The following is a 27,523-nucleotide window of genomic DNA, read 5'->3' on the forward strand; positions in this document are numbered from 1 at the left end:
AAGATTTCCTTGATGTTTAAAGCTTTTCATGTCTGAGCAAAAATCTAAAACCTTGGTCAGAGTTGTGTCTAGACTGATATAAGTCTCTGACCATGATGAGTTCAAAGGGAACCGAGGCGCGCGAGTACCAATATGCGCTGAGACTGACAAATAGGCTACGCAAATCAAGTTTACTAAGAGATATTAGGGTCAAAGCCGAGATATAAAATTAGAAATATGTTCAATACTTGACAGACCATAGTCTGAAAGCCGATATATTAATATAGGTGTAATTTAGTTTATACTAATAGAAATTACAGCTTTGCCTAATACAACACCTATATATAAAGATGTGATAGAGGTGAAGTCATTGGGGATATGCCCAATGCTACCCGAAGTGACAGTTAAGTATAGGGTGGATTGCTGTCTCAAAAAATATAGTCATATCTCGACTTATGAGCCTAATGCGTTCTGGGGCTGAACTCAGATGTCAATGCGCATGTATCTTAATGCAATATTTTTATATATAAAGTAACTAAATACAAATTAATCTGTTCTCATGCTTTGAAAACTACACCAAAAAACGGGATATTACAATGGATAAACGTGTTCTTAATCTGATCGTATCTCGATTTTCCTCATATTTTGAGGCACACGTATGTTGGAGGTAGAATTGTAGCGCTGCGTATGGTTTACCATCATCAGATACTTAAAATTAAGCTTGCATTGGTTGGTGCCCTTTCACAACCTCTATTTCCAAACCATGAAGGAAAAATGTTTACTCTAATAGCAGTTTTCTCTTAAAACTCACTCAAGTTATTTGCCCGTTTAGGCTATTATAGCGCTACCTAGGCTATTATAGCTATATTTAAGCTATTATTCTTTGAGTCTTTCGTTTTGATCTTTTCAAAGATTGTTGTGAGCTGAAGCACAATTCTTTTTTAAAAGAGTCAAGATATTTTGTATTTATATATAAACTGGACCCTTTGTTGGAAAACTAACATCCTCATTTACATACAGCAAAGTTATTCATTGTGAATTTAGTCAATAGCCATAAATTATATATTAAATTAACCCTTATTTCGTACTGATTTCAAATATGTAAACCAAACAACTGTAAAATTGTTTTTAAATAATTATGTAGGCTAAATTCGGAACATATGCATCGAATGCATATGAGTTATATACACTTGAAATAAGCAAAAAATGAATGTGGTATGATCATATCTGTACATATTTGGAATTAATACAAAATGAGGATTAATTTAATATATAATTTATGACTATTGACTAAATTCACAATGAATAACAATGTTGTAAATCAGAATTTGTTTTCCAACAAAGTGTCCAGTTTATATCGCACACCATTGTAATGCTCCTGCAGATACAAAGTTGGTTCAACATGGTTAAATGAAGCATCTTTTCACTTCCTTCTTGAACCAACTACTTATTGTCCAATTATTACACACTAGTAGAAGTGGAGTGAAAAGCTGACACATGGCCTACCTGATATATGTTCAAGTATTCCTGCCTTTATTCATGATTTGCGCATTTGTCAGTTTTTTCTATCTGGGTAACCATGACAAATAATCACTGCATTTCCTTTAACCTAGATATCTGTTTCCTCATGACTTTTCAAAGTCTGGTACAGGGTGACACTAGCTACTACAGTTTTTGTTTTGCAGGCAAAGGGCTCAAACTGATCAAAACTTTGGCAAACCAGCTCTGCATGTCCTACCAAGACATCGGCCTAAAACTTTACAACCAGATCCAGTAATAAGGGATTTTGAAGACCCAGCTTCCTTGACTTCCATGCCAAGCTTGGTGTCAAGATGTGTATCTGATGCTCCTGAAGCCCAAACAATAGGAAATGGTGTAGTACGATGTACACCAACATTGAGTGAGCCACCCGGTGTAAGGCCCATTATTCATGGTGCACATAATCGACACATCCAGCACAGTCAGGTCGTTTATCCTAAGATACAAAGACGTACCGTCCAGTCCGACCAGACAAGGCTGTCGATGAATCACATTAGAGAGGCAACCATAGGAATTGTCAGCCCCAACCTACAACCTCTCGAGACCAATGCCAGTATTGACTTCACAGACCCTTCCCATCCTTCCTACAGCACATTCTACCACCTGCAAAATCTTTTTCCTCAGGAATATGTTATAGCAGCCATGAGGCAGTCACCAAAGGAAGCCGACTCAGCTGTGCTATGTAAGGCCATTATGGAGCTCATGTGAATTGACTTAACAGCAAACGGAATTCACTCAACTACTCAGTATTAATACGCTATTTATTATTTAAACCAGTTGTATGTGGTATTACACCTTACAGACACCAGATTATAATAAAAATATAAATAGTTTTATAGCTGCAGATAGTTATATTAATATGATATCAGTCTATATACGAAAAAAAAGTCAGCAACGACTGTGAAAACAGTAAACAAAGTCCCTGCAGGAGATACATCTGGTGGAGATAGATGTTGCTTGCACTCCGTTCACTAGGCAATGTCAATTCATCGGTATGTCTCAGTAATCCGTCCGCTGTAAGTACATGCATGTTGAATGTAGATGGTTTAAAGAACCGCTCATTTAAAGCACAAAATAAATTATGAAAATCATGGATCCTTTCTGAAAATATTCCGAATAAACGAAATGTAAACCAGCCTTGATAATTAAAATGAGCCTATGAAATACCAATTATTATGTCGATGTTTGATCTGATTCGCTTTTCCATTTATTTAAATTTTGTTTTGAAGAGGATAAACAACAGAACGCCTTATCAAAACGCTTACTGGTGTATATACATACAGTGACGGGCAGAATGGTTGGTACGCAATGGTTTAACAGGCTAGTTCAGTCCAATGTTATTATCTCAACACACTTGTTGTCTCTCACCCACATACTCTGGATGTTTATATATCAATGGAAGGTTTAGGCTCTTAGGAACCCAACTCATCTAGCTTCAAACGGTAATTATAATCTCCTCTCCATTTAGTGCAATTTTCATTGTAACTCAAATTTTGAGAGGATAAACAAAACTCACTTGCTAGAGAATAAGTTCATTTCAGAGACAATGATTAAAGCATTTATTAATAATAAATGTGCTTTTATGATCAAAAATTATTTACCCATAGAATATCTATATAACTAATCAGTACACGTACAAGCTGATGAACAACTACTTTCTATATTCAATGTTCTCCATCACGATTGATATAGCTGACATTATTTTCTTGAGTGAGTTTTGAACCATGTAGCAAGTGCGTCGCCGATGTAAAAAGGTCTATTATACTTGCTCACACGGTTACATTGCATTTGCAGCATTTCGGTTTCAAACAATTCCTAATGATATGTATAATCAAGGTATAATACAAGTGTGGCCAAATACACCTATAAAATGGAATACCCGTGTCATCCTGAGATAAGATAAACAAAGCTATGCTCACTTGAACTCTGGGAAAGTTTCCCAGAGGCTATGGACACATTCGTGTCTGCCATAAACAAAAGCTATGCAAGCAAATGTCTATACCATCAGCCCTCAGCAGGACTATACGGGGAGACAGGACAACAAGAAGACACGAATTACCATCTAGTAATTAGACACGAGACCTGACTATCCTACTTCAGACATGACTAGACGCGTACACAGACTACAATCAGTTGGGAAATAGGAAAGAGATGCAAAATATAAGAAAACAACCGATAGCCCCATGAAAAAGGCAGCAGGTGTGCGTGTGAAAGGAGATGAACATAGACTATGTGCTGAATACACACTAGTGCTCTCTATCCTTACAAAGAGCATTAAGAATCCTTGATAAGAATGTTTGAGCAAATTGTACAACATGAAATTTACGCGCGTATGAACAGTGAAAACTTTGTTAACAGGTCAAATATGACAGTGAAAGGAAATGAGAATGCTCATGAGCGCCATTTATCAAGTAATGATAAGAGAGGCTGTATCTCTCGCAATTATCCACTTCTTCAAACCAACTCACATTCCTAAATCAAACTTCGCTCGACAATAATTGGTGAAGTCTTATGGTTATTACTTCCCCAGCAATCGTAAAGCTAATTAGAGTGAACAACTGCGGACTAGCACTAATTTTCTATGATGTGCAGTACTTTGGAGTTGCGCTCTCTCCGAATCATGGAAACGGCGTCTTCGCACTGAAATCACTGCGCACTGATCAGTGCGAAGCCAAGGCAAATTCGCAGCAAGAAAACAGCAATTGCGCAGTGGCTGTGCATAGCTCTCATGTTGTTGAGACAGATTCGTCGAGCGCCATAAACTAGTACAAAAGTTATCCTGCTTATCTTGTTTTTGCTATTCTTCCGATCTTCTTTCACTTAAATTTAATTATGGTCTGCTCCTACGAGGATGACGAGGTGATTCCTTTCCTGGACTTCGTTATCGATACCAACACTTTTCGAAAAATAGGTGGGAAGTCCTAAAGTAACATTTAAATAATATATTACTTAAATAAATATTTATTAAAAATACATTACTTTGTAAAAATTGTGTTAAGGTTTGTAAAACATTGTGAATGTGTATTGTAAATTAAAGTATAATGACGACAAAAGCGTAAAAAGACGTCTCTGATGTTCGGTATCCATGATCGATTCTATGTCTCCATCCAGCGACTCGATTTATACAATTTCTCTTCTCTGGCTAATTTGCTGAAAACCACTGCGCAGCATGTAAATGTACAATCCCCTCAACTTCGGAGGGGCTGCGTCGGAGTACTGCGCATCATGGAAACATAGTGTAGATTACATGACATCCCTTACGGATGTCCTTGACCTACACAGCATGTGACTACTCATGAAACGTGATTAAAGAAAATCACTATGAAGCTGTGTAAAAGCAGGTATTCAAAAAATGAAAAATCTACAACTAAAAGGATTGGCGATGCATCACTCCATTCCCATTCCCTAATTTATTAAAAACAGTACACGCAACTCCGTGTCCCTTCACAATTCAGCAACTGGCATTTCTAACAGCCCTCAACAAACCCCATGATTGACCTCAATAAACGGATGAAAAATACAGCCTCTCCTGTACGTCACAGGCTGGAAGCAACTTACCTAGGCGTAGTGCAGTTATGTGGTTATTTACGCTAAAGAACAAGGAAACACATTGCATGCCTCACTAAACTATTCGAATACGTCAAGGAAGAGAAACACATTCATCACAATTTAAAAGGAATTACGTATTTTTTTGCAAAAACCTTGGCATGTATCATTACATAGAGCACATTTTATAAAATATAAAGCACCGATAAAATCCAACTCAAGTGAAATTGGGGAACATTTAAAACTACACATATGTAATTTCATACATACAGTAGATGCTCAAGGTAGTTTATCACAAATCGTAAGCTGGCAAAAAATCAACAATCAATCTCTATACTAGCTCTATAACTACTAACTACTACACTACCTCTATAATTACTACACTACCTCTATAACTACTACACTACCTCTATAACTACTACACCACCTCCACTTTTACAACTACTACACTACCTCTATAACTACTACACCACCTCCACCTCTATAACTACTACACAACCTCTATAACTACTAAACTACCTCTATAACTACTACACTAACTCTATAACTACTACACTACCTCTATAACTACTACACTACCTCTATAACTACTACACTACCTCTATAACTACTACACTATCTCTATAACTACTACACTACCTCTATAACTACTACACTACCTCTATAACTACTAACTACTACACTACCTCTATAACTAAGTAACAAGATACTAACCTGAAGTGAGCTCATTACCCCACTAGCTATATTGCTAAGCTTTCCTGCAACCTTGGTCACTCCTTGCTTCACACCATCTTTGATATCTTGCATGTCTGGCGTATTGTAGCTGCTGTAGCGTGTACTTGAGCCTTGGCTGTCTCCTCCAAAATAGTCTTCGCTCGAGATCGAGGAGGAATTATGGAATTTGGAAGGGTCAACTCGACTCTAGGAGAAATAATGACTGCAGTTGGACGACAGATGATCGCAGCAACAAATAAAATGACAGAGTAGTCCAAATACTATATTTACCGACTGATGGCTGTCGTCTCCAAACACTTGACTGGAACTAATAGACTTAGCATTTGCAAACTTTGAAACAGAACTTGAAGTGTTGACGGCAGTCGTGGAAGCACCTGCCCTTCTACTACGGTCGGTCCTGTCAATCAGTAAAAACTAGAAATAAATGAAAAGCTCTCCGGCAGGTTTGATAAGCAATACAAATATACTGGTTCAAGTGCAGCTCCTTTTATGAAATATAACACACTTGTACACTGGTTAGCACAGTATCTTCTAAAGAACTTATCGTATATACACAATCCTATGTACCCTTTATACTAATTAGCTGTAGGCATTTAGGCTTTAATACAAATGAAAGAAATGCATTGCTGACACTTAGTATAGATATTTGCTGTGACTAAACAGGCTGACACTTCCTGTTTACAACCTTCTAATCTATTGACACACAGATTGACCAATGAGAAATGGCCTCAGTTGTGTGAAACTGACATCCTGTTCATCCTGACATCCAAGGCTGTTGGTTTTTCCAGCACTATTATTAAAGTATCATCAGCATATTTACTATTCAATACAAAGCACCAACAATTTCTGATAGAAATCACAATAGTGCAGTTATTACCTCAATATATTTTGGTAAAAAAAACGCAAGACATTACCATAGGAAACAACTAAGTACAAAAACAATTGAGATTTATGAAACATCAAAATATAGAAAGGGTTTTAATGATTTAAAAGTTAAAACCCATTCCCGAAATAATTCAGAGAATTGTTTTTACCTATTCCACACTTATGTGAACTCGGCTGCGCAGTTCCGCTTTGTTTTCACGCTTTCAGTTGACGCAATATTCCGAAATATTTGTCGCTTTGTGTTTAATATGTTTTGTGTGTAATTCAAAAGTTTCAAGTTGATTGGACTATTAGTTCTTGAGATATCCCTGAAATCCCGAGAGCACTTCTAATCGACTGAGGAATGAAAATTGGCAACTGACAGAAAATCAGTTTCTAGTGACATGCTGAATGAAATTTTGGGTAATGAAGGCTCTGAAAGATAGAAAGCTTGTACTCCTCAGCAACAAGAGATTTACACTAAAACTATTTGTGTTTGTATTGATAAAAAATACACACTCTATTAGACTCAGTGTACATAACAAATATACACACTCTATCAGACTCAGTGTACATAACAAATACACACACTCTATCAGACTCAGTGTACATAACAAATATACAGACTCTATCAGACTCAGTGTACATAACAAATATACAGACTCTATCAGACTCAGTGTACATAACAAATTTACAGACTCTATCAGACTCAGTGTACATAACAAATATACACTCTCCATCAGACTCAGTGTACATAACAAATATACACACTCTATCAGACTCAGTGTACATAACAAATATACACACTCTATCAGACTCAGTGTGCATAACAAATAAACACACTCTATCAGACTCAGTGTACATAACAAATATACAGACTCTATCAGACTCAGTGTACATAACAAATATACACTCTCCATCAGACTCAGTGTACATAACAAATATACAGACTCTATCAGACTCAGTGTACATAACAAATATACACTCTCCATCAGACTCAGTGTACATAACAAATATATAGACTCTATCAGACTCAGTGTACATAACAAATTTACAGACTCTATCAGACTCAGTGTACATAACAAATATACACTCTCCATCAGACTCAGTGTACATAACAAATATACACACTCTATCAGACTCGGTGTACATAACAAATATACAGACTCTATCAGACTCAGTGTACATAACAAATATACACTCTCCATCAGACTCAGTGTACATAACAAATATACACTCTCCATCAGACTCAGTGTACATAACAAATATACAGACTCTATCAGACTCAGTGTACATAACAAATATACACACTATCAGACTCAGTGTACATAACAAATATACAGACTCTATCAGACTCAGTGTACATAACAAATATACACTCTCCATCAGACTCAGTGTACATAACAAATATACAGACTCTATCAGACTCAGTGTACATAACAAATATACACTCTCCATCAGACTCAGTGTACATAACAAATATACACACTCTATCAGACTCAGTGTACATAACGAATATACACACTCTATCAGACTCAGTGTACATAACAAATATACACACTCTATCAGACTCAGTGTACATAACAAATATACACACTCTATCAGACTTAGTGTACTGCAGCCATTGTTTCATCCTTTGCCTCTAAAACATCACTTCTTTGAATGTGTGAAAATAAACTCTTTACTTTATTTCTGTTTCTTTCATTGAAGTCAAAAAGCTTAAGAGTTTCAAAATGACGACAGTTCAATAGGAATTGTACTACACTAAATGCTTTTATAGTCGATGGAAAGTCTGCAACACAGTCTAGGATTACCTGACCTGCTTGTACATGTCTACAATACAATACAATACTATGTGCTAATCTAGTTAAAATGTTAAACGATTTAATTAGCAAAAGAATTATCTGAAATTTTTTATAAGCAGTTCCAATTTATACTAGCGACGTTCATATACCTGATCCAAGTGAGAATATCTTAGTCTGCACACCAATAGTTGTTTGTATGAAGCCTTTTTTGTTGTAATCATCGGTAAAAAGCTTATTTCAGATTAAACTACCTCATCTTGAAAATGAATATAATGGAATCGTGATCATTAAAGTCAACTATTTTAGCTACCTAATTACAGAAGCATTGGTTGATCACCGCAAAAGTAGACCAAGACATTCATTACAAATGACGCATAGACAACACATTGGCTACAAAAAAGAAGCATTTCCTACATGTGTGCAGTCAGGGCTTTACCAGGTTATACATAGACTCACATGTACATGCATGCACACAAGAACAAACAAGACTTGACATACAAAGTTAATTCGTTCCAAAATTCTCTTTTTATGTCAAACGTTTTTACAAGAACACACATTTCCCTTAATTTTTGTTCCACCTACACATGTATTGCATTACACCAAATTTATTCTAGAATAATATGTAAAACGCTAAATGTAACAGCCAAAGCATATACGAAAAATCAAAACTTAATTTTGGCTGTCACTGCGCCTTTATGTTAAAAACAGCCAATTGGTGACAAAGGAGACATAGGTTTCAACTTTTATAGTTTTATTATTTATAGTTTTTTTATTTGTCAAATACTATCTTTAATTACCACGTCTAGCTCTTCCAGTTTCACTTTTTTCCTTATGATTACCATTACATGAGTTCAAAATTCTTTTAGACAATTGATCTGAAAATCTTCCTTAATAAGTTTCTATAATTCTTGCTTGGATTTTATGGCTAACATTGCATTCTTCTTCCACCATTCCTAGCACCTGCACTAGTCTTCTTGTTATCCATATTTTAAAACTATAAAAGGGAGATAGTACGCACACTTACATATCACTATGAGATGGAGAACCCCACATTTATGTAGTTATCTACAGAAATGCCATATTTCAAGATACTCTTGACATATTTTCAAAATTTCTTCAGATGTGGCGTCAAGTATTTATTTAAATTTTACATCAAATGCCAAAAATTCATACTTTGAGGTGATTGTAAAATGATGTTTGACTGGACTTCTTTAATGCTTTCTTTGGAATAATAGTTGTGTTTCATTCCATCAATGTTAATTCCTGTTAACATTGATGGAATGAATGTTAACAAATCTGGCTAGTTGATTGTCCAGCAAGTTTATTGGTTGAGTGAGATTTAAAATTTTATAAATGATTTTATGATTAGTTGTTTTATGAATGATTTTATGATTATTTAGTTTATGAATAATTCTATGATTAGCTGCTTTATGAACAATTTTATGATGGGCTGTTATAAGAACAATTTTGCGATGAGCTGGCTAATTGGTGATTGAACAGCCGGGTTGGCTATTATCTATGTACACATACGCATGCACATAGCTTTAACAAAGAAGCCAAAAGACATGCCTAAATTCATCCTGTGGTTTGCTGCTCATCAGTTGGTCATCAAAAAAGCTGCCACCAGATAATTTAGTTTCTGTTGAAAATTCTGTGTCCCAAGAGCTTTTTCCCCAGCTGCTGCCGGCATCATTAGACTTAGAACTGCTGCCTCTACCAAGATCGTCATACCTGAAAAAAACAAGTTGGTATTATAGCCGAGTTTTGAGATTGGTCAATTAGCTGGGTACAAAAATGAAGACATTAGTGGTTCTCATGACAAGAAGTCTGTTTCAAAACTTTGTCAAACAGACATATATTTTTCAGGCGGAAGTGCAGAGAGTTTAAGTCTAAAAGCTTTGATTAAGGCTACAAGTTAAGGCAACAAGAGATTACCATAAGTTTCTAATGTTTGCTTGTTTGAAAGTTTATCGGTAGGAATAAGCATCAATGTTTGCTCATTGCGCATCCAAAGTCAATAAAAGATATTTTTTACACAAACTTTAACGAAATAGGAAAGGAATAATAAAAAGCGTACTTAAGTGAAAAGTATCTTACACTATTCGTGAGAAATGTGTAGTCACTACTGTGACAGTTATAGACCACTACATTACATTCTTTTCTACAGCCATTTGTTCTCAATATAACTTACCACAAAAAAACTGTTGACAGACCAAAACACAACTTTTGACAAATTACCTATTGTATGGCGTATTACCTTTGCTTAGCTTTAATAATAGACCTCACAACAATCGGCGATGATATATGCATCATGTGGCCAGTCACTTACTTGAGTGTAAAATATTTGCATATTATAGATGAGGAGACGGAGAACAAAAGGAGTGAAAGGAAAAGAGACACAAACCAAAGAAAAGGAAAAATGAGTGAGAATGGAAAAAAGAAGCTATGAGAAAAATAAGAAAAAGGCAGCAAGGATAAAAAGCGAGGCAAAAGGAATTGAGGCAGGACACAAAAAGGGTTTGAGACAAGAGGGTAAGAGGGGATAAGAAAAGGGTGAGGAGGTGAGTGGGGTAAGAGGGGAGAGGAAAAGGGTGAGGGGGTGAGTGGGGTAAGAGGGGAGAGGAAAAGGGTGAGGGGGTGAGTGGGGTAAGAGGGGAGAGGAAAAGAGTGAGGAGGTGAGTGGGGTAAGAGGGGAGAGGAAAAAAGAGAGGAGGTGAGTGGGGTAAGAGGGGAGAGGAAAAGGGTGAGGAGGTGAGTGGGGTAAGAGGGGAGTGGAAAGGATGAGGAGGTGAGTGGGGTAAGAGGGGAGTGGAAAAGGGTGACGAGGTGAGTGGGGTAAGAGGGGAGAGGAAAAGGGTGACGAGGTGAGTGGGGTAAGGGGGAGTGTAAAAGGGTGAGGAGGTGAGTGGGGTGAGAGGGAAGTGTAAAACAGAGAGGAGGTGAATGGGGTAAGGCAGGAGAGCGAAAAGGTGAGGAGGTCATCTAAAAGTGGGATAAAAGCGTGTGAAAAAAAGATTAGAAGCAAAAGTGTGGCATTTGAATATCACAAAAAACTAATTGCAATGAAAACCAAACTGATCAACCCATACGTAACCTGGCTAGAAATCAAACAAAAAGGGCCAGTGATTGTCTGGTACATGGGGCAGATATGACACGCTATGTGAAATTATGCCTCAAATGAGCCAATCTTTCCCATTTAAGGCTACGCACTTACATGGATTTAGAGGAAGGAGCTGACACGAATTCCCAATCATCCAAATCTCTTGACGCTTTTGTCTGAAATCTATCGAAGTTGCTCTGCTTACCGGAAGCTGGGTCATCTTGTGCGATCACCTGCATATCTGACATCGCTGAGTGTCCCACACTCCTGCAGAGTACAAGGGCAAGTACAATACTAGTACACCTAAACCAACCGAGGGTACTTTACAACTCTAACTTTTGAGTGGTTTCTTGAAGATAATTTTACCTTGCCGAGGCATAGCCCATGCCTAGTCTTTCCGCCTGCTCCTGTTTTTTTGGGTCCATGTGCTTCAGCTTCTCTTCATGTTTCCTTTTCTCAATTGCAAGATCCTTGTAAGCCAGCCTCGCTGATGCCCTACAACAAACTTCTACCATGGCTATTTCAACTTGACTGACCTTGACACAGCATGAGAAAGCAGTATGGGAACTAGAATATGCGTACAGATATCAGGATCATAATAGGGTTTGCATCAAATGCTCAAAAATAATACAGAATAAAGAATAGAGAGGCCTCCAAAGATGTCTACAGAATAAATACAGAAGTCTTCAAAATGAATACAAAGGCCTGCAGACTACATACAGAGGCCTACAGACAAAATACAAAGGTCTACAGACTAAATACAGAGGCATACAGAATAAATACAGAGGCCTGCAGATTAAATACAGAGACCTACAGATTAAATACAGAGGCCTACAGACTAAATACAGAGACCTACAAAGTTTTCAGGTCTAGAGAACTAAACCCTGTTGTGCTACAGTAATTAAACATGCACAACATTGGTATTTGAAAGAGGCAATAAAAACGTGCAAGTCATTAGCATGTAAGCAACGTTTTAAAAGAAACAATTATTGGAGCGCAAAGACATACAGCTGCCGCTCAGCATCTTCAATGTTTTTGGCCTCCATGGCGGCATGATTTCTTATGCTCTCCTCTTTATCCTTGTCAGCCTTGAGTGCAGCAGTTTCTATATCACTGAAATTAGCCTTTAATCTTGTTGCACCCATGCCCTTGCCACCAAGCTGTAAAAGTAAAGACCAATGTTAGCCAGACTTACCAGGTAAAATACAATTATACAAGCAACCATTTATACAACCAATCCATAAAGAATTCAATTGATTCAATAACCAATCAGTCTAAAAAAACTGTGCAACTATAAAACTTGTCAGTATTCAAACTAAAGGCTAATGCTAATAGCTGGTCATTTACATGTATATCTCTTGAATGAACTACTTACTGATTAACTGGCTGGAACAGAGTAGGAGCAGACAACTATGGCGGATAATCCATAAAAAAGTCTGATGTTTATGAACTACATAGATGCAGCTTATATAGATGGTAACTTTATAGATGCACTTTCAGCATTATCTATTCAATGTAGATCTGATGAGTTACGTGAGCCAGCTGCCGCATGCCTTCTTTTATATTAGGCACATACGAGGCCGGCTGCATTGCTAAATGCAAATGGTTTCCTAGTCGCATCGTCACACTGCATGGCTTATTGGGCTCATTTTCAAATGTAAAAGGCTTGTTAGCAAGGAATGGTACAAAAAATAGAAGTTATCTTTGTAGCAAAATATGAATGAAGAGAAAGTCTTTAGGATTTTTCCCCTCATTCAAATTAGAAAGACAAATCCAAAGTCACTTGAGAAGATTATCGTAAATATGGGTTTGCCTTTGCTCAGTGGTAATGGAAACTGATATGCATTAAAGCATCAAAATGATATTTAGTACAAAAGGAATTGTGCTATTCTAAGTGCTTTCACTGTTGATGGCAAGTTGTTAGTACGAGCTATGATCAGGGGACCTGCTTGTATATACAAGAGTGAACTTCACTTTCCATACTAAATATTGTCAACTATTAAACAGAGACTTTGATGCAGTTTGAAGCCTGAACAGAAACCTTACTTGTGACAACGCTTGACCCTTCAGGCAGCATAAGATAGGCAATAGCAGCAATAATAGAAGCAGCAATAATAGAAGCAGCATCAAACAATTGGCTATAACAGAACCCACCCCTTTTTTTGCTGGCGGCTTCCGCTGACCAATAGTGGATTTCCTTGGCTCTGCTATCTTGGGTGAGACCAGGGCTGCCTCTACACTTGGCTGGGCATCTGCAAGTCCAGCAATAAACAACATGCTATAGCAAGGAAATAAAGTACTTCATATATTAAACTAGCTGTGCTACCTGGCATTGCTCGGGTAATAAAAAAGTCTTTGAACAGAAAATTGATTTGTATTTAACGTATAACAACATTTGCCATTCTAACTTTCAAACTACATATCATGAGAAAAGTGTTTTGTGTAATTGAAATAAATTAAGAGAGAAAATAAAAAACAACTGTAAAAGTTTTCAAACTTTGTCAAACAACTTTTAAACTTCATATCATGAGGAAAATGTTTCGTGCAGGTCAAATAAATTAAAAAAATAAAACGACTATAAAAAGGTTTCTAAGATGTAAATGTGAAATAATCAGCAAGTAATAGCTAAATTGAGTTGGTTTTGCTACGATTACAATATGAGATGATTCGGTAATGATACAATTAATACGAACTGAGAAAATAAAATAAAAATCGTGAATATGTTGAATTAGTAATAACAATTCTTGCATAGAAGTGTGTGTATAAAAAAGGTTACGGTTCCAGTAGAAGCTATTCATCAAAACTTTGAATACGACGGCACTGGTACCTCTTGATACCGGTACAAATGTAAAAATGAAATATGGTACTGTCTTTGTCTGACCGAATGGAGAAATAATGTCGAGGCTTTCCCACGGAGACGATATAATTGTCTGCGCGAGAAGAATTGGCCTTGACCCCAGATATAGCAATTGAACCTTACGAAAAATATTTCTTAAAGCACATAAATTACATAATTTTTTTATTGTATATTTCAATACATCAGAGTATTGGCTTTCGAATGAGCTATTGTTTGCCATGGTGAGACAGACATTGGTTGATGTTTATAGGATTTCCCCAGAGCTCTACCGCGAAAAATTTTACTGGCATAGTCTCGAAAATTGTGACGCCACATATTTTATATGCGGTGTTGTGTGCTCTTACCGCCTATTTTATTGTTTACCACTTATATTTATCAACTATGATAATGACGCTAGTGTCAGGCAAAGATAGGACAACTTCAGAGAACCAATGAAAATGACAAAGGAATCAGTGTCATTAGTTCTCCATGTACAGATTATTTCTATGATAAGTACCTCAGACTCCAAGAACCATACTATATTTTCCCGATGACATTATGCACTAGCTCTTTATTTTTAATGTGATGTTAAGGGTGACGACTGAGACTAATTAATTTCAAACATCGCATGATCTCGCGAAAGTGCGAATGACATTTAGTCCTAGGGCTACGCAACAGCAGGTCATAATTTAATCGATGTTATTTCATTACCTTTATCAACGACAGTACATTTATTGAAGCATAATTAATTAACCCAGAACATGTGTTTGTATTGGTCGGCGTTAGCACGATCGCGGGCATTGTTGATTATCTATAATCTTAGTTTATTATTAGCGCTCTCCGGGTTTAACAGCGCCGATTGTCACAGAAAAACGCAGCCTCAATGGCAGCAAAAGGGATCGACGACCTAAGGCTAAATGAGAATCATGATGTCACATTTTGAGTACCTGAACCAAGTGTTTTTTTGCATGACGTACTTTTGACACTCCGTTTTTCATAGTTCTATTATTCTTTGTGTATTGAATATAGGCTCATTCAAAAGCCAAGACTCTGATGTATTGAAAGATAATATAATAAAAAAATTATGTAATTTATGTGCTTTAACAGGGGCATCGTAATGCGTATCTGCATTGGTAAAATAATGAGCATGCGCTATAGCTATAGCCAGAATGATAGACAGATCCACATACACACATACTTTGAGAAATATATATATATAGATTGAGTAGTAAATTTCATCAACTTGGATTTTACAACAATAAATATTATTTTTTTGCAACCACATATGCAGGTATATATTTCTGCACATGCTAGCAAACACCATGCGCTTTATGAAGTGTTTTGCATGCCATAAAATCATACAGCGCATAGATTGGCACGCTAGCAAGTTTGATTTTTTTAGGCATTTGACAATTCTATTTGATACCTGTGTCGATGGTAAGCGACGGAGAAGAGCCACCATTTTCACGGTCTAAGTTAGAAAGTTTTGTGCTGCTATCAACTCTTGGAGGAGTGGAGGCGCCCACGTCAAGCCTAGCTGGGCTCCCAACTCTTGGTGGGGTAATCGCAGGGCTGTCACCATAGTTTGTCTTCAGCTGACTTGTGTGGTCCTTAAAAAAATCAGTTTCTGGCTGCTCTGTCTGCGGAACTTCTTGGGATGACTCAATGATCAACTAAAAAGAAATAGACAACATTGGCAAGGCCTGCAACCTACAGTGACAGACATTGGCAAGGCCTGCAACCTACAGTGACAGACAAAATAGACAACATTGGCAAGGCCCGCAACCTACAGTGACAGACAAAATATTTGGACACACAATCTGCAATGCATGGTTTTTCAGCTCTATCAACTTTTTACCAATAGATCTCCAAAACTATATATATTCTGATTCCATGTACTGTTATTGATCCGAGTTTCATTCTATCATTTTTGGTCAGGTTAGACACCATTCAAGGAAGCATATCTACAAGTATCATCAATTTTCGCAGTTTCAATAAAAAGGAAAACTTCTCTGATTAGAACTTCCCGATATTATCTTTTTTCTGGAGGTTTGAGCAGCTTTTTGTCAAATAGATTTAGCTTTTGCAGTTAAAATAAAATATAGTATAAATAGTTTTAACATTTGGCGGGCTAATCATCCAACAAATGGCTGACTTTCATATTAAAATTGAGTTACAATGAAAACTGCTCACTAAATAAAGAGATGAAAATTATACTTTGAAGCTAGATTAGTTTGTTTCCCTAGAGTCTAAGCATTCTATTGATATATTAATATACAAGGTACCTGAATGAGAGACAACAAATATGTTAAGATAATAAATTTGCTCTGAATTAGTCGATCAAACAATTGCATACCAACTATTTTGCCTGGCCTTCTATATCACTTTTGCTGTAGTTTACCTCTTCTGCTGTAGTTTACCTCTTGCGCAGTAAAAAATATAAGCTAAATCTGGGTTCAAAATTAATATATTAAAAAAGAAAAAAAGCTGGGGTGAAACCTTCAGCACAACCAGCTTCCAAAGCAAAGACTGAGAGTATCTAAGGCTATAGACTGAGATTACCTTGACACAATAATTAAAAAGGAATAAATTATACATTTGACTCAAGCAGTAATATCGAACTGAATACAATAACTGAACAGTTCCAATGCAAACTGAAATCATGTTACGGAACAGAAACTAAAAAAATATTTTTTGGTTAATGCGCACATCAAATTTACGCTAATTTCCGAAAACGAAGGAGTGTACAGAACCACCCAAAACCACATGTAGTAAAAGCGTGCAACTCTAGCTATTTAGTTGAGTAGCTTTAAAAATCCGTAATCCTTTTTGACTACCACCCCCACAAAATGTGCTTTAAGAAACTTAGGCTAATGTTCACAATGAAAGTAGGCTAGTTTTAGACACAGTGAACCCTCGCCATACGACATTAATTTGTTTCAGTGTTGGTATCGTAAGGCGTAAATGTCATATTGAGAGGTATAGAAACCTATAGCAACTGTCTGATGCAAACACCCCTTGGTGATAACATAAAATGTTTATACATGTATGTACTGTGCTTGTCAAAAAGCAATAACAAAATAGTATATTAGCCTTAGCAACTATAGTTACCTTTCAGTTAACCTAGTAATTCTAGCTTTGTTGAAATTATTATCATTTTCTTACATCTTTCTTTAACGTCATTATCAAACTTAGGACACATGGCTAACGAATTAAAGTTATATATGTAGTTATATACGTATAATAAATTGAATCTCATAGTAAATATTATACGCTAAAATGCACAATACACTTTCACTTAATTTTCACTTAATTTTCGTTTCACTCACGCAATATCAAGCATATATTATTACAAAACACGAAAAATGCTGAATTGCGAGAGAGAGAGAGAGCGAGCATTGTATCTCATTCATGCATTGTGGGAGGGATTTCGGCGAATAGTATATCGGCATCTTCGTTATTACGACTGTCAAATTTGAAATTCGAGAAAAATTTGTTGATATCAACTGGTGAAACAAGTGTCATATAGTGGGAACATCACAAAACATCTTGTTCTACATTGTAAAGCGAAAAAGTCTGTACAGGAGGGACATTGTAACCCACTAAAGTACTGTATATTCCGATATAATTACATCAGACACAACATAATAAAGCAAACCTATACTGTTGTCTTAATAAGTGTCCTTACATGTGAACATGATGTGAGGAGAGTTGGGGAGCATTTCACGGATGACAAGAGAAATTGTGGCCACCAAAAAATAATTATATATATGGAGAAATTGACTATATCAAATTTCAGTAATGCTTTGAATATTTAGTAGTTTTAGCTAATTACAACTGTCACATAAACCAGTGTTTAGCCAATGAGAGGCCAGCACTATCCTGGAGTTAGCCAATGAGATATGAAGTGATACAAGCATTAACCCAAGAGTAGTAATGAAGCTTTTAAACCTATAACTGTTTTTGTAAAAGCCCAAAGATTGTTACCCTGACAGACAGCCATCTCAAAGCCTCTCCTTGGATACTTTCAGCTAACTATATATGGATATCTAAGGATATGCAATAGCATGAAAAGCTTCAAACCCATTACTTTCTACCTATAATTAACAGAGCCCCAATACAAATCAAACAGATTATAAACTGGCTGTTGAGCAGCTACTAATGGCTTTAGTCCATAGCCAACTCATCAATTTCAACTCAGAACTTATACTTTGAAGAATTCCAACTGGAAGAACTCTAACAATATTGTACTCCATGATAAAGTCACTGTATTCGTGCTAGATATAAAAACTGTAGTCAAGTTTTAATCCCTTGGTTTCTACGGGAAACAGTCCCAACATCGACAAGTCCGAACCTAGACAAGGCCCAATCTCGACAGAGGTTGGTCCGAATCTAGACAAAGGTTGGTCTGAATATCGACAATTTATGCTGTACTGTACACCACCAATATGGTGATAAAATAAATTTTACACCCATAAACTAGGATAGCCTTCAGTGGTTATCTGATGAAGTATATAGGCCTAATGAATGAGTTTTAAATTGATAGCAAGCCTTTGCATAATCAACATAATGGTGATACCAAAATTGTAAATGAACTGCTCATGAGAAGAAATTGAGAAAATCAATGAACACAAGAAAATAATAACACTATAGACTGTAAGACTAAACTTCCATAAATAAAATAATAATGTAAAAATATAATAATTATAATATTAATAAATTCACTTATTATTATAATAATATTGGGATCAACCGCTGTCGAGATTGGACCAACCGTTGTAGACATACAAAATCGTCGAGCTTCAAACCCGTCGAGGTTCGGACTATAATCCGTTTCTACGGATGGATTTGGAGTTGTCCACCGCCGACGAAATCGCATTCTTCTGTTGCAACGGTTCGAAGTTGCATGATATGGCCTTTCCAAGATTTGCGATCTATCCCTTCAAACTTGTTAAAGTAGAAATGCTTTTGGGTTACTTTCCAATTTATGCGTAGTCAACTAGTTACAGTAAAAGTAGGTTTTGGTCATCCTCGTACAAGTAACCCATCCTTGGCATGTCAATGTAAAGGAAAAAAGTCAAGCAGAAACAGTATTGAGTGGCAGTAGAACATTTTCATAACAGAAAGTCGCGCGTTTGTTTGCTGAAATTTTTCTGCCTCCACTGGGAAGAGGTTAACTGAGTTTTATCGATTCAGATCCATCAGCAGTGAGCGTTTCTATGATGCCAAAGTACTCAAACAGCAAATGTCTTTGCACAAATTTAGCTTTCGCTTTGTACAAAGCGAAATGGTGTCAAATGCTGTCAGATTTACAAAATGTAACTGCACATTTCCATGATTCAGAGTGAATGCAACTTCAAACCCATTCAAAGCACACAAATGCAATGATAGAGAGCACACAGCTTGACCTGAGTCATAAATCCCTAATAATTGAACAGTTAGTCAAGCTATGATGAATGACTCTATTTCCGCAAAATTTTCCTCCAAGTTGAACATGTCTCCAGAATGCATCCTAAGGTTGTCCCTCCAGCTTTTATAACAATATATATATTTACAGATGAGGGCAAAACGTATTACACTAATGGTTTTCTTAATATGTACCGCGGTGATGACAGACCCTAAAATGACCTCTGACATCAACAACTCTGCATTTTTTAAACTCACTAAGATAACTTAATTGCAGTGAGGATTTATTTCCTCGTGAAACTATTCAAAATTCTTTATCATACATGCCCGTGACCACTAGCTCAATGAGGAACACTGATTATTAATATTATATCTATGCAGCTGATTACCTTTTTGGCTAACTAAAAAAGCTTGAGGTTAAAGGATTTTGTAGAGATTGGTTTGAGCCTAACATCCACACATAATTAACCCTGTGATAAAGTATTGCTACTAATGCACTGTTATCACACTAAATCTTTCAGGTCGGTAATGCTAAGGAATTTAAGTCCATTATATATATAATATATATTTTACCACTTGTCTCCTGAAGAGCGCGGTTGCACGACATAGATTTGTAGTAACTTATTCCTCTTACTCATATTATTATTGTTTTATGTGATGCAAATTATTTGTTCAGTAGAGTTCTATTTAGTTATTATTCTAGTAATACTAACAGTATATATATATTTATAGATGTATATATATATATTTTATATTTATATATAAAATATATATATTTATATTTATATTTTATATATTTATATACAAAATATATATTTTTTATATATTTATATATAAATATTTTGAAAGACTGAGTGCAATAACAATCGCACATCAAATGTGGCTTAGCCGAATACCAGCAACAGTCAACACCGGTGAGTTGCAAAAAAGTGCTTTATTGGAAATGACTAAGATCTTTAGGGGAGTGCTCAAACTCTCAGGTCTCTGGTAGGACACTCGACCTTGATTAGACAGTATCACCCACGTGGGTTAACAAGGATGAGCAAACAAATATAAATATTGCTTACATTTTGGTTTTCACATTTATTCAAATATTACACAAACAGTATATAAAAAATCTTATAAGTTGTCATTCTAAATGATAATTGAAAGACATGATAATCGGCAGCCAAGAATAACGATGATGATGTAGACTACTGTTTAACATATCGTAGGTAGCGGAGACTTACAGACTTACTCCATAATCAATAGATCCATAAAGTACCTGCTAGTTTGCTCTGTGAACACGCTAAGACATACCTTTGTGCCATATAGCCTCTGAGCCTGCAGAGCCAGCTGATGAAGTTTTTCCTTGTAAAGAGCGGCTGCCCGGCTATTGTACTTCTGCTGTGCATCTTTAGAGCTGCAACCTTGCTGTCTGAAGAATGCCGTCTGCAACATTCATAACAGCTGCAGTCCTGTTTTTCTGGAGTTACTGAAAAGGCAACTCCATAAGGGTGAGCAGCCATTGGCACTTCAAATCAGTGCAATAATGAAACGGAATGGTGTTGTCACACTATCATTGTGTTGCAGTGTAGAAGCCTCCAGTTGAAGTAAACATGTAATTAAACTCTGCGGTTGATGTGAATATGCTTAGCTATATGCTTTGCGAATATATCATTCAAGTGTTAACTGACCACCCAGCATAGCCTACAGTTATTCTACAGACGATTAGATGATTAGGCAAGTGCAGATATATATTTTAGTTATGCACTTCAGCCGTGCTTGAAGAAAAAATGTTTTGAATAGTTTTATATATATTATTTACCTTGTAAGATGGTTTGAAGCTGCATAGTTGGCCTAGATTTGAAAAACTTTGAAATTTAAGTTTTATTGTACAAGCAATATATTATACACTTATTGCTAGTATATAGGTTATACTCGCTGCAGGTACGTTCATAAGCAACGATCTACAAACATTTCAACATTAATATTCCATTGTTATTTGAACAAAACTTGTTAACACTATCATTAACCGTCAATTATGATATGCCATACGGGAGAATTAGAAAGCCATTTGACCGACAGTCAATTCTAGCTAATGTTGGTTATTTAACCATAAAAGTTCAGAATAACTGAAAACAGAAAAACATTGCATAACAAGAAACGGGTTTCACTATTTCATAGCTTATCAATGGTACAGTACTTTTCATTGGGTGTTGAACAGACAATCCAACTAGTTGAAAACTCGTTTTGTTTTCTACTTTGTAGGACTGAAATTACTCGAACTATTATCATTATGAAATGCTAATATAACTTGATAGCGAAGAGCTCAACTCACGGCATGGGCATTACCCCCACACTGCATTGCTCGCAGTTGAACCCAGGTCCAGTTTGTGTCAAGTTGAGTCGATCGAATGAATGTCAAGTGCACTCCAAGACTCCGATGGGTCGCCGAGCAGTCGATGCACAAGAAGACTCCATAAGTAACACTTGCCCATGTTGGATTCGTGCGACCACAATCAAAGCATTGCTGTAGCAATCAAAGCAGAACGAGAAAGTTAGAAGAGAATGTTAGAATCGGCATCAGCTCGTGGCGATTGATAGAACAAAGATTGATAACAGGTGAGCAAGAGTTAACGGAGTAAACAAAATGAGTACACGGAGAAGGAAAATTTAGCATGAATAATTCTTGCAAAAGATGATGATATTCAATTACTAAGACGCTGAAACAAGAAAAAACTGACATCACGAAAGATTAGAGTATATTTTCATCTTTCTGAGCATTTCGTATTGTTAGTGTGTAAGTACAAAAAATGATCAGGTGATGTGTAGATAGAATTTATATTATGTGGCATACCACTACACTAATGATTTTCTCTGCTACAAAGAAAGAGAACATTGAATTTCATTATTATTTAAAAAGTAGCACAAAAGATGTATGAATCTACGCTTTCAGTTGGTTGTTTCACAGATGCTATGTATGAGTTTGTTTGTTGCAGCCTTTTAGATCTAAGTATATTTTACCGAAATTATTAAGTATAGAATAAGTAACTTATTAAGCTAAATATACATATAGACTTGCAAAAAAATTCACAGCTTACTGAGACTAGTACAAAGAGAGCACTGACTTTTTCAAAGTAATGACAAACACATTTTAAAAACGTAATTAAAAACTGTAGTTTGTTTATAATTTCATCAAATACTATTGAAACGGGTAAAATCAAGTTACATACTGCATTTGTACAACTTACGCTTAAAGGTTGACTTGCAACAAAATTCACATTAAAGTTATTTGGTATCAAAAGATTCACCATGTCTTACTCTGTTGTGTTGTAGGTGCCAAATACATGGAAATGTGATTACAAGCCCTTAAAAGCTCAAAAACGAAAAGCCGCCGTAGATTGGAATCTGTTTATTTATCTGATGTGTTCATTACAGTTTGGTTATTGTCTTGTCACGTGATGTTCTCACGTGTATTGAAAGGCCAATAAAAAGCTCACTATAAAACATATCGTAGTACTAGTTTATGACAAACACTTCGGGTTTTACCGAAGTCCCCGTATTAAATATAGATGCTCGCTACTTTACAGTTTTGTTTCGGCATTATCCAATCGTCAAGTCGTAATTTGATCACGTGACCCAATACTTTGCAAATAATTTTTGCAGCACTTTTCGATTATCACAGGTAACCAACAGACTCGCCATGATTATCAGACAATGATATGTACGCCTTCGAGCTAAGGTTAAAAAGTTTAACGATTTTTTTACGGTAAGTTGTAAGATATCAGTGCTAAAAGTGACAGCATTACAATGACGATAAAACAGACGCGTAAGAACAATAGACATGGTTTTATTGAATGCGTGAAGTATATTTGTGAAAATATTTCGATGAATGAGGTTGCATGAAAGTGTAAACAGAAACCATCCTGTAACAACTACGTCCCATTTGAGCCGTTTTGGAAAGCGAATCCAAACTACGGCGGTCTCGTGTGGCTGCGATTAATTGTTCGTTTTTTAGCTTTTAAGAGCTTGTAATCACATTCCCATATATTTTGCACCTACAACACAACAGAGTAAGACATGGTGAATCTTATGATACCAAATATCTGTAATGTGAATTTTGTTGCAAGTCAACCTTTAAAGTTTCTAGAATTCTGACACAGAAGGGCATATATTGTTATTCTTGTATATTTGAGAGCTAAACAGCAACTGGCTTACTACATATGGCTATATGACTACATATGACCACAACTAGCTATTTCTAGTAACCGTGATAAATTTTTTAAATAGTTCTATACCGAGAACCACTCGCAAACTTAGAATTTAACCATTTTTTACCAATTGATCCTGATGGTCTCCCCTTCCGCCTTGGGGCAGTCTAGAGGCTCTACTTTAAGCCGTGGTCACACGGGCACCGAACCGAACTAAATGACGCAAAACGACGTCGTTTTCAGCTCTAAAAAGTTCGGTTGAGGACAAAACAAACTATTTCGGTACTGCTCGAAATTTCGTGCCGAACCCTTGCTCTTATTGGCTGGTTAAAATTCTAGAATTCTAGCGAGCACGCGTCACATTTCCTCTTACGTGCGTGTGAGTAAAGTTAAAAAAGAAATGGGACGATGCTTTTATTAACAACATGAAGCAATTTACGACAAGGTTCACCCGGACTTGTGATTGGGTTGCATAAATGTAAGATGTTGCACTCAAGTTTTGCATAAATGTAAGGGAATGGTTGTGATTTTCTTTCGTGTAGAATATAAGTAATGTGTCATATTCATCCTGATGAACTATCGTTGACTGATTTATTTATGTAAAACCACAGTACTATGATAGAGACTGTTTTTTTTTGTTATGTACTCAGCATAGAAAAACATTCATATGTTAATAAAAAAATATAATTATGTTGATGGGAAGGGTTAGCAAAATATTTGTATCGAGTGATTTATTTTGAGCAGCCGAACGATCTTCTGATAAATCTGCTGTGTAATTATAATTTATAATTGTTCCTCAAAGTTCTTTTGTTTACAATAGAAATATTTAACTCAAATACATAACGACTACTAATGAAACCGTGTCCTGTCTCTATGCGTATGGTATCTAGGAAGCGAAGTTACTTCGGTGGCCGTGTGACATGTGCCACGAACCGAACCAGCCTCCGAACCGAACCGATCCTACGTCGGTTCGGTGCTCGTGTGACCACGCCTTTAACATGAACATAAGTGAGGCAAGAAGTAAAAGGATTATTACATAAGAATTACATAACAGATGAGTAAGTCAATATGAACAAAGAGTCTGACAACAGCTATATACAAATACAAGATAATGACTGTAGTCAAGGTCAACAACTAGTACATATTCAACATATATATCATTTTCAAAACTTTCTCTCATCTACAGAACTAGATAATGCTACTTATAGTTTCCGAATGCAATAGCATTTGGAACCCAGTACTTAAATGCTAATTATGCTAAAGGTATTTGTGCCTAGATCAGTGACAAATATTAGCCTGTGTAGACACTTTTCCACAAAGAAAAATATATATTAACTTTTTGCAAACTAGGTCGCTATTAGTTTAATTGATAAATCCATTTTGTCTGGCATTGTGAAAAATTTAATAATAATAGTAATAATTTTAATTATTTTCCTTGCTATTAGTTACCAGAAAAACATAATGAAAAGTCTCACACAAAACCTGTTGCTTGTTCACCAGCATAGCGATACCAGCTGAATACACTTTTAACCTTAGGCTATCATGTCATATTGATTGTACCACCTTAGATAGGCTTGCACAAATGTAGATGTGACTTTTTGTTTAGCTGAAACTATAATTGTTAGTATCATGATTATAAAAATTTGGCGCTTTATTTAAAAACGCTTCCATTATGGCACACAAGTATATTTGCAGAAGTGGCTTGCTAAAAGAGAATAAGACATAACTGCATTCACAATTGACTGACAATTATTTAGGGAATATTTAAATCAAGGAATATTTAATCTTGCAGAATTACCTATTCATGCTATTGTTGCATGTTCAGTCCGCAAAGCATTTTACATTACGTTTGGAAATCACAATAATACAGTAGCACAGTGTATTTTCAGAGTCGTTTCAACAATAAAAATTAGTTACCACATTCCAAGTAAAACATTTGTGCTGTATGAAGGAAATCTGTTATGTGGGCACACTCTAAATTGGTTTTTGATCTTTATATTTGAATAATGTATTGATTACACTAATAGAAGGTAATGGTCAAGAAGCTTAGAACCAGTTTGAAAATTTATTTTAGTACAGTCTTTTAAATAATATCACACACTAAACAAAATGTGACATTTCATTGTTGGTGTAACAGTGCTAGTTAACCATTACGATAATGCCGAATACTTGAAGAGGCATAAGCGCATAGCTTCTTTAAACAACATTACCACTATCATCTTCGTTATTTTTTATTATGGCAATAGCCAAAACAAAACACTCGCGTACACTGTAGCAATTCTGCTTCCACAAATATTTATGCAAACTTGTACGACAAAAGCAAAGCATAAAATGGTAGCAAAATTATGTGTTGAACACGTGAATAAAATCAACTCAGTAGCGTAGAATATGAAAATGGCTTTTAAAAAACTTTCCAGTTATACCAGTGTAAGTAAAACTAACCTTGTTTGTTTGAATCGAACGTAAACGCTTAAAAATAAGTTGAATATCGTTTTTTTGAGGAGGGCTGAGGTCTGCCATAGTGTCACCTTTCAAACGGCCAATGATAAGCAAGACGTGTAGCTCGATAGCTCGCAGTGCCGGGTACTGTCTTTTATTATTGGCTGACAGGTTATAGTAGCGATTCAAAATAGAAATTTATGTGCATTAGAAGAGAAAGCAAATCCTATAAAACGATTCGTAACTAAACCGCTTGGCTAACAACGCGCGGTAACTTAAGGATTAGAGTGCCCCCCCAGTTTGCAACCCAAGTTGATAAACCGAGTTATATTTAAACTCGAGTTTGTGAAAATAAGGTGCAATATACTGGTATTACGGTAGCATAACCGTAGATCTGGTTATATTAACAATGGTACACTGACAAGCATCGCCAGCTGATAGAAATTAAACTATATATGTATGTACTGTAAAGCTTCAAAAAGTTCAACAACTCGGGTTGAGAACACGGAACACGGGGTACTATAAGGCTCCATAGTAATCAGACCACACAATAATCACTGCGCCAAAATCATGCCAAAGCTGATAAGCATTAGCCAGTTGTAGAGGTAATCGATGAACTCTTTTCAAAGCAATTTACATAGCTGGAGATGAGTTTCCAGTTTTTAAGCAATTGGAATTGCTCACGTATATTTGGCCTCTGTTACATGCCAGCTATCAATAACTGAGTAATTCTGCATCTTTCCATAGTAAATAGGGAGTAAATACCAGTGTCTATTCAATGCCAAATAGCATCTCGAAGGCTTTGGTGTGTTTACATTCACTGAATCACTGTACAGGATATCGTTGAGTGTCTATAATTCTCACTATAAAATATATTTTAGCTTCTTGGTGTTAAATACCAGCAAAGTAAATTTCTCAGAGGAAAACAAAAAAGGTGACAACTTCTGCTTTTGAGTTTTATTAATTCAATATACAGTACCTACATTGCTGTTGCCAACAGAGTGTGTTATATAAAAAGCAACATGTTGGACCTAACCAGAAAGAGATGAAACTGCCTCGTTATACCCTGCTGAAAGCAACA

The 27,523-nt window shown here is 36.1% G+C and overlaps 2 protein-coding genes across 4 annotated transcripts in view; one reads left to right on the plus strand and one right to left on the minus strand.

Moving 5' to 3' along the window:
* The window catches only part of LOC137408285 (probable ribonuclease ZC3H12B), a 21,174-nt gene extending 18,818 nt beyond the window's left edge, over positions 1-2,356 (plus strand). For all 3 annotated transcript variants that reach the window (XM_068094743.1, XM_068094744.1, XM_068094745.1), the window contains exon 6: positions 1,665-2,356. In XM_068094743.1, the coding sequence (XP_067950844.1) occupies positions 1,665-2,226 (562 nt within the window). In that variant the 3' untranslated portion in view covers positions 2,227-2,356. The remainder of the gene's footprint in view (positions 1-1,664) is intronic.
* Positions 2,262-26,565, minus strand: LOC137408825 (ADP-ribosylation factor GTPase-activating protein 2-like). Its single transcript, XM_068095407.1, has 12 exons — positions 26,446-26,565; positions 22,131-22,322; positions 21,110-21,241; positions 15,831-16,077; positions 13,723-13,820; positions 12,577-12,728; positions 11,935-12,063; positions 11,683-11,835; positions 10,038-10,199; positions 6,070-6,196; positions 5,779-5,985; positions 2,262-2,532 (listed from the first exon to the last, which is right to left on the minus strand). The coding sequence occupies exons 1-12, from the start codon at positions 26,521-26,523 to the stop codon at positions 2,518-2,520; spliced, it is 1,692 nt and encodes a 563-aa protein (XP_067951508.1). The 5' UTR covers positions 26,524-26,565; the 3' UTR covers positions 2,262-2,517.
* Positions 26,566-27,523: the final 958 nt, after the last annotated feature.

The sequence above is a fragment of the Watersipora subatra genome, chromosome 11 (assembly GCF_963576615.1).
Source record: "Watersipora subatra chromosome 11, tzWatSuba1.1, whole genome shotgun sequence".
Classification (NCBI taxonomy): Eukaryota; Metazoa; Bryozoa; class Gymnolaemata; order Cheilostomatida; family Watersiporidae; genus Watersipora; species Watersipora subatra.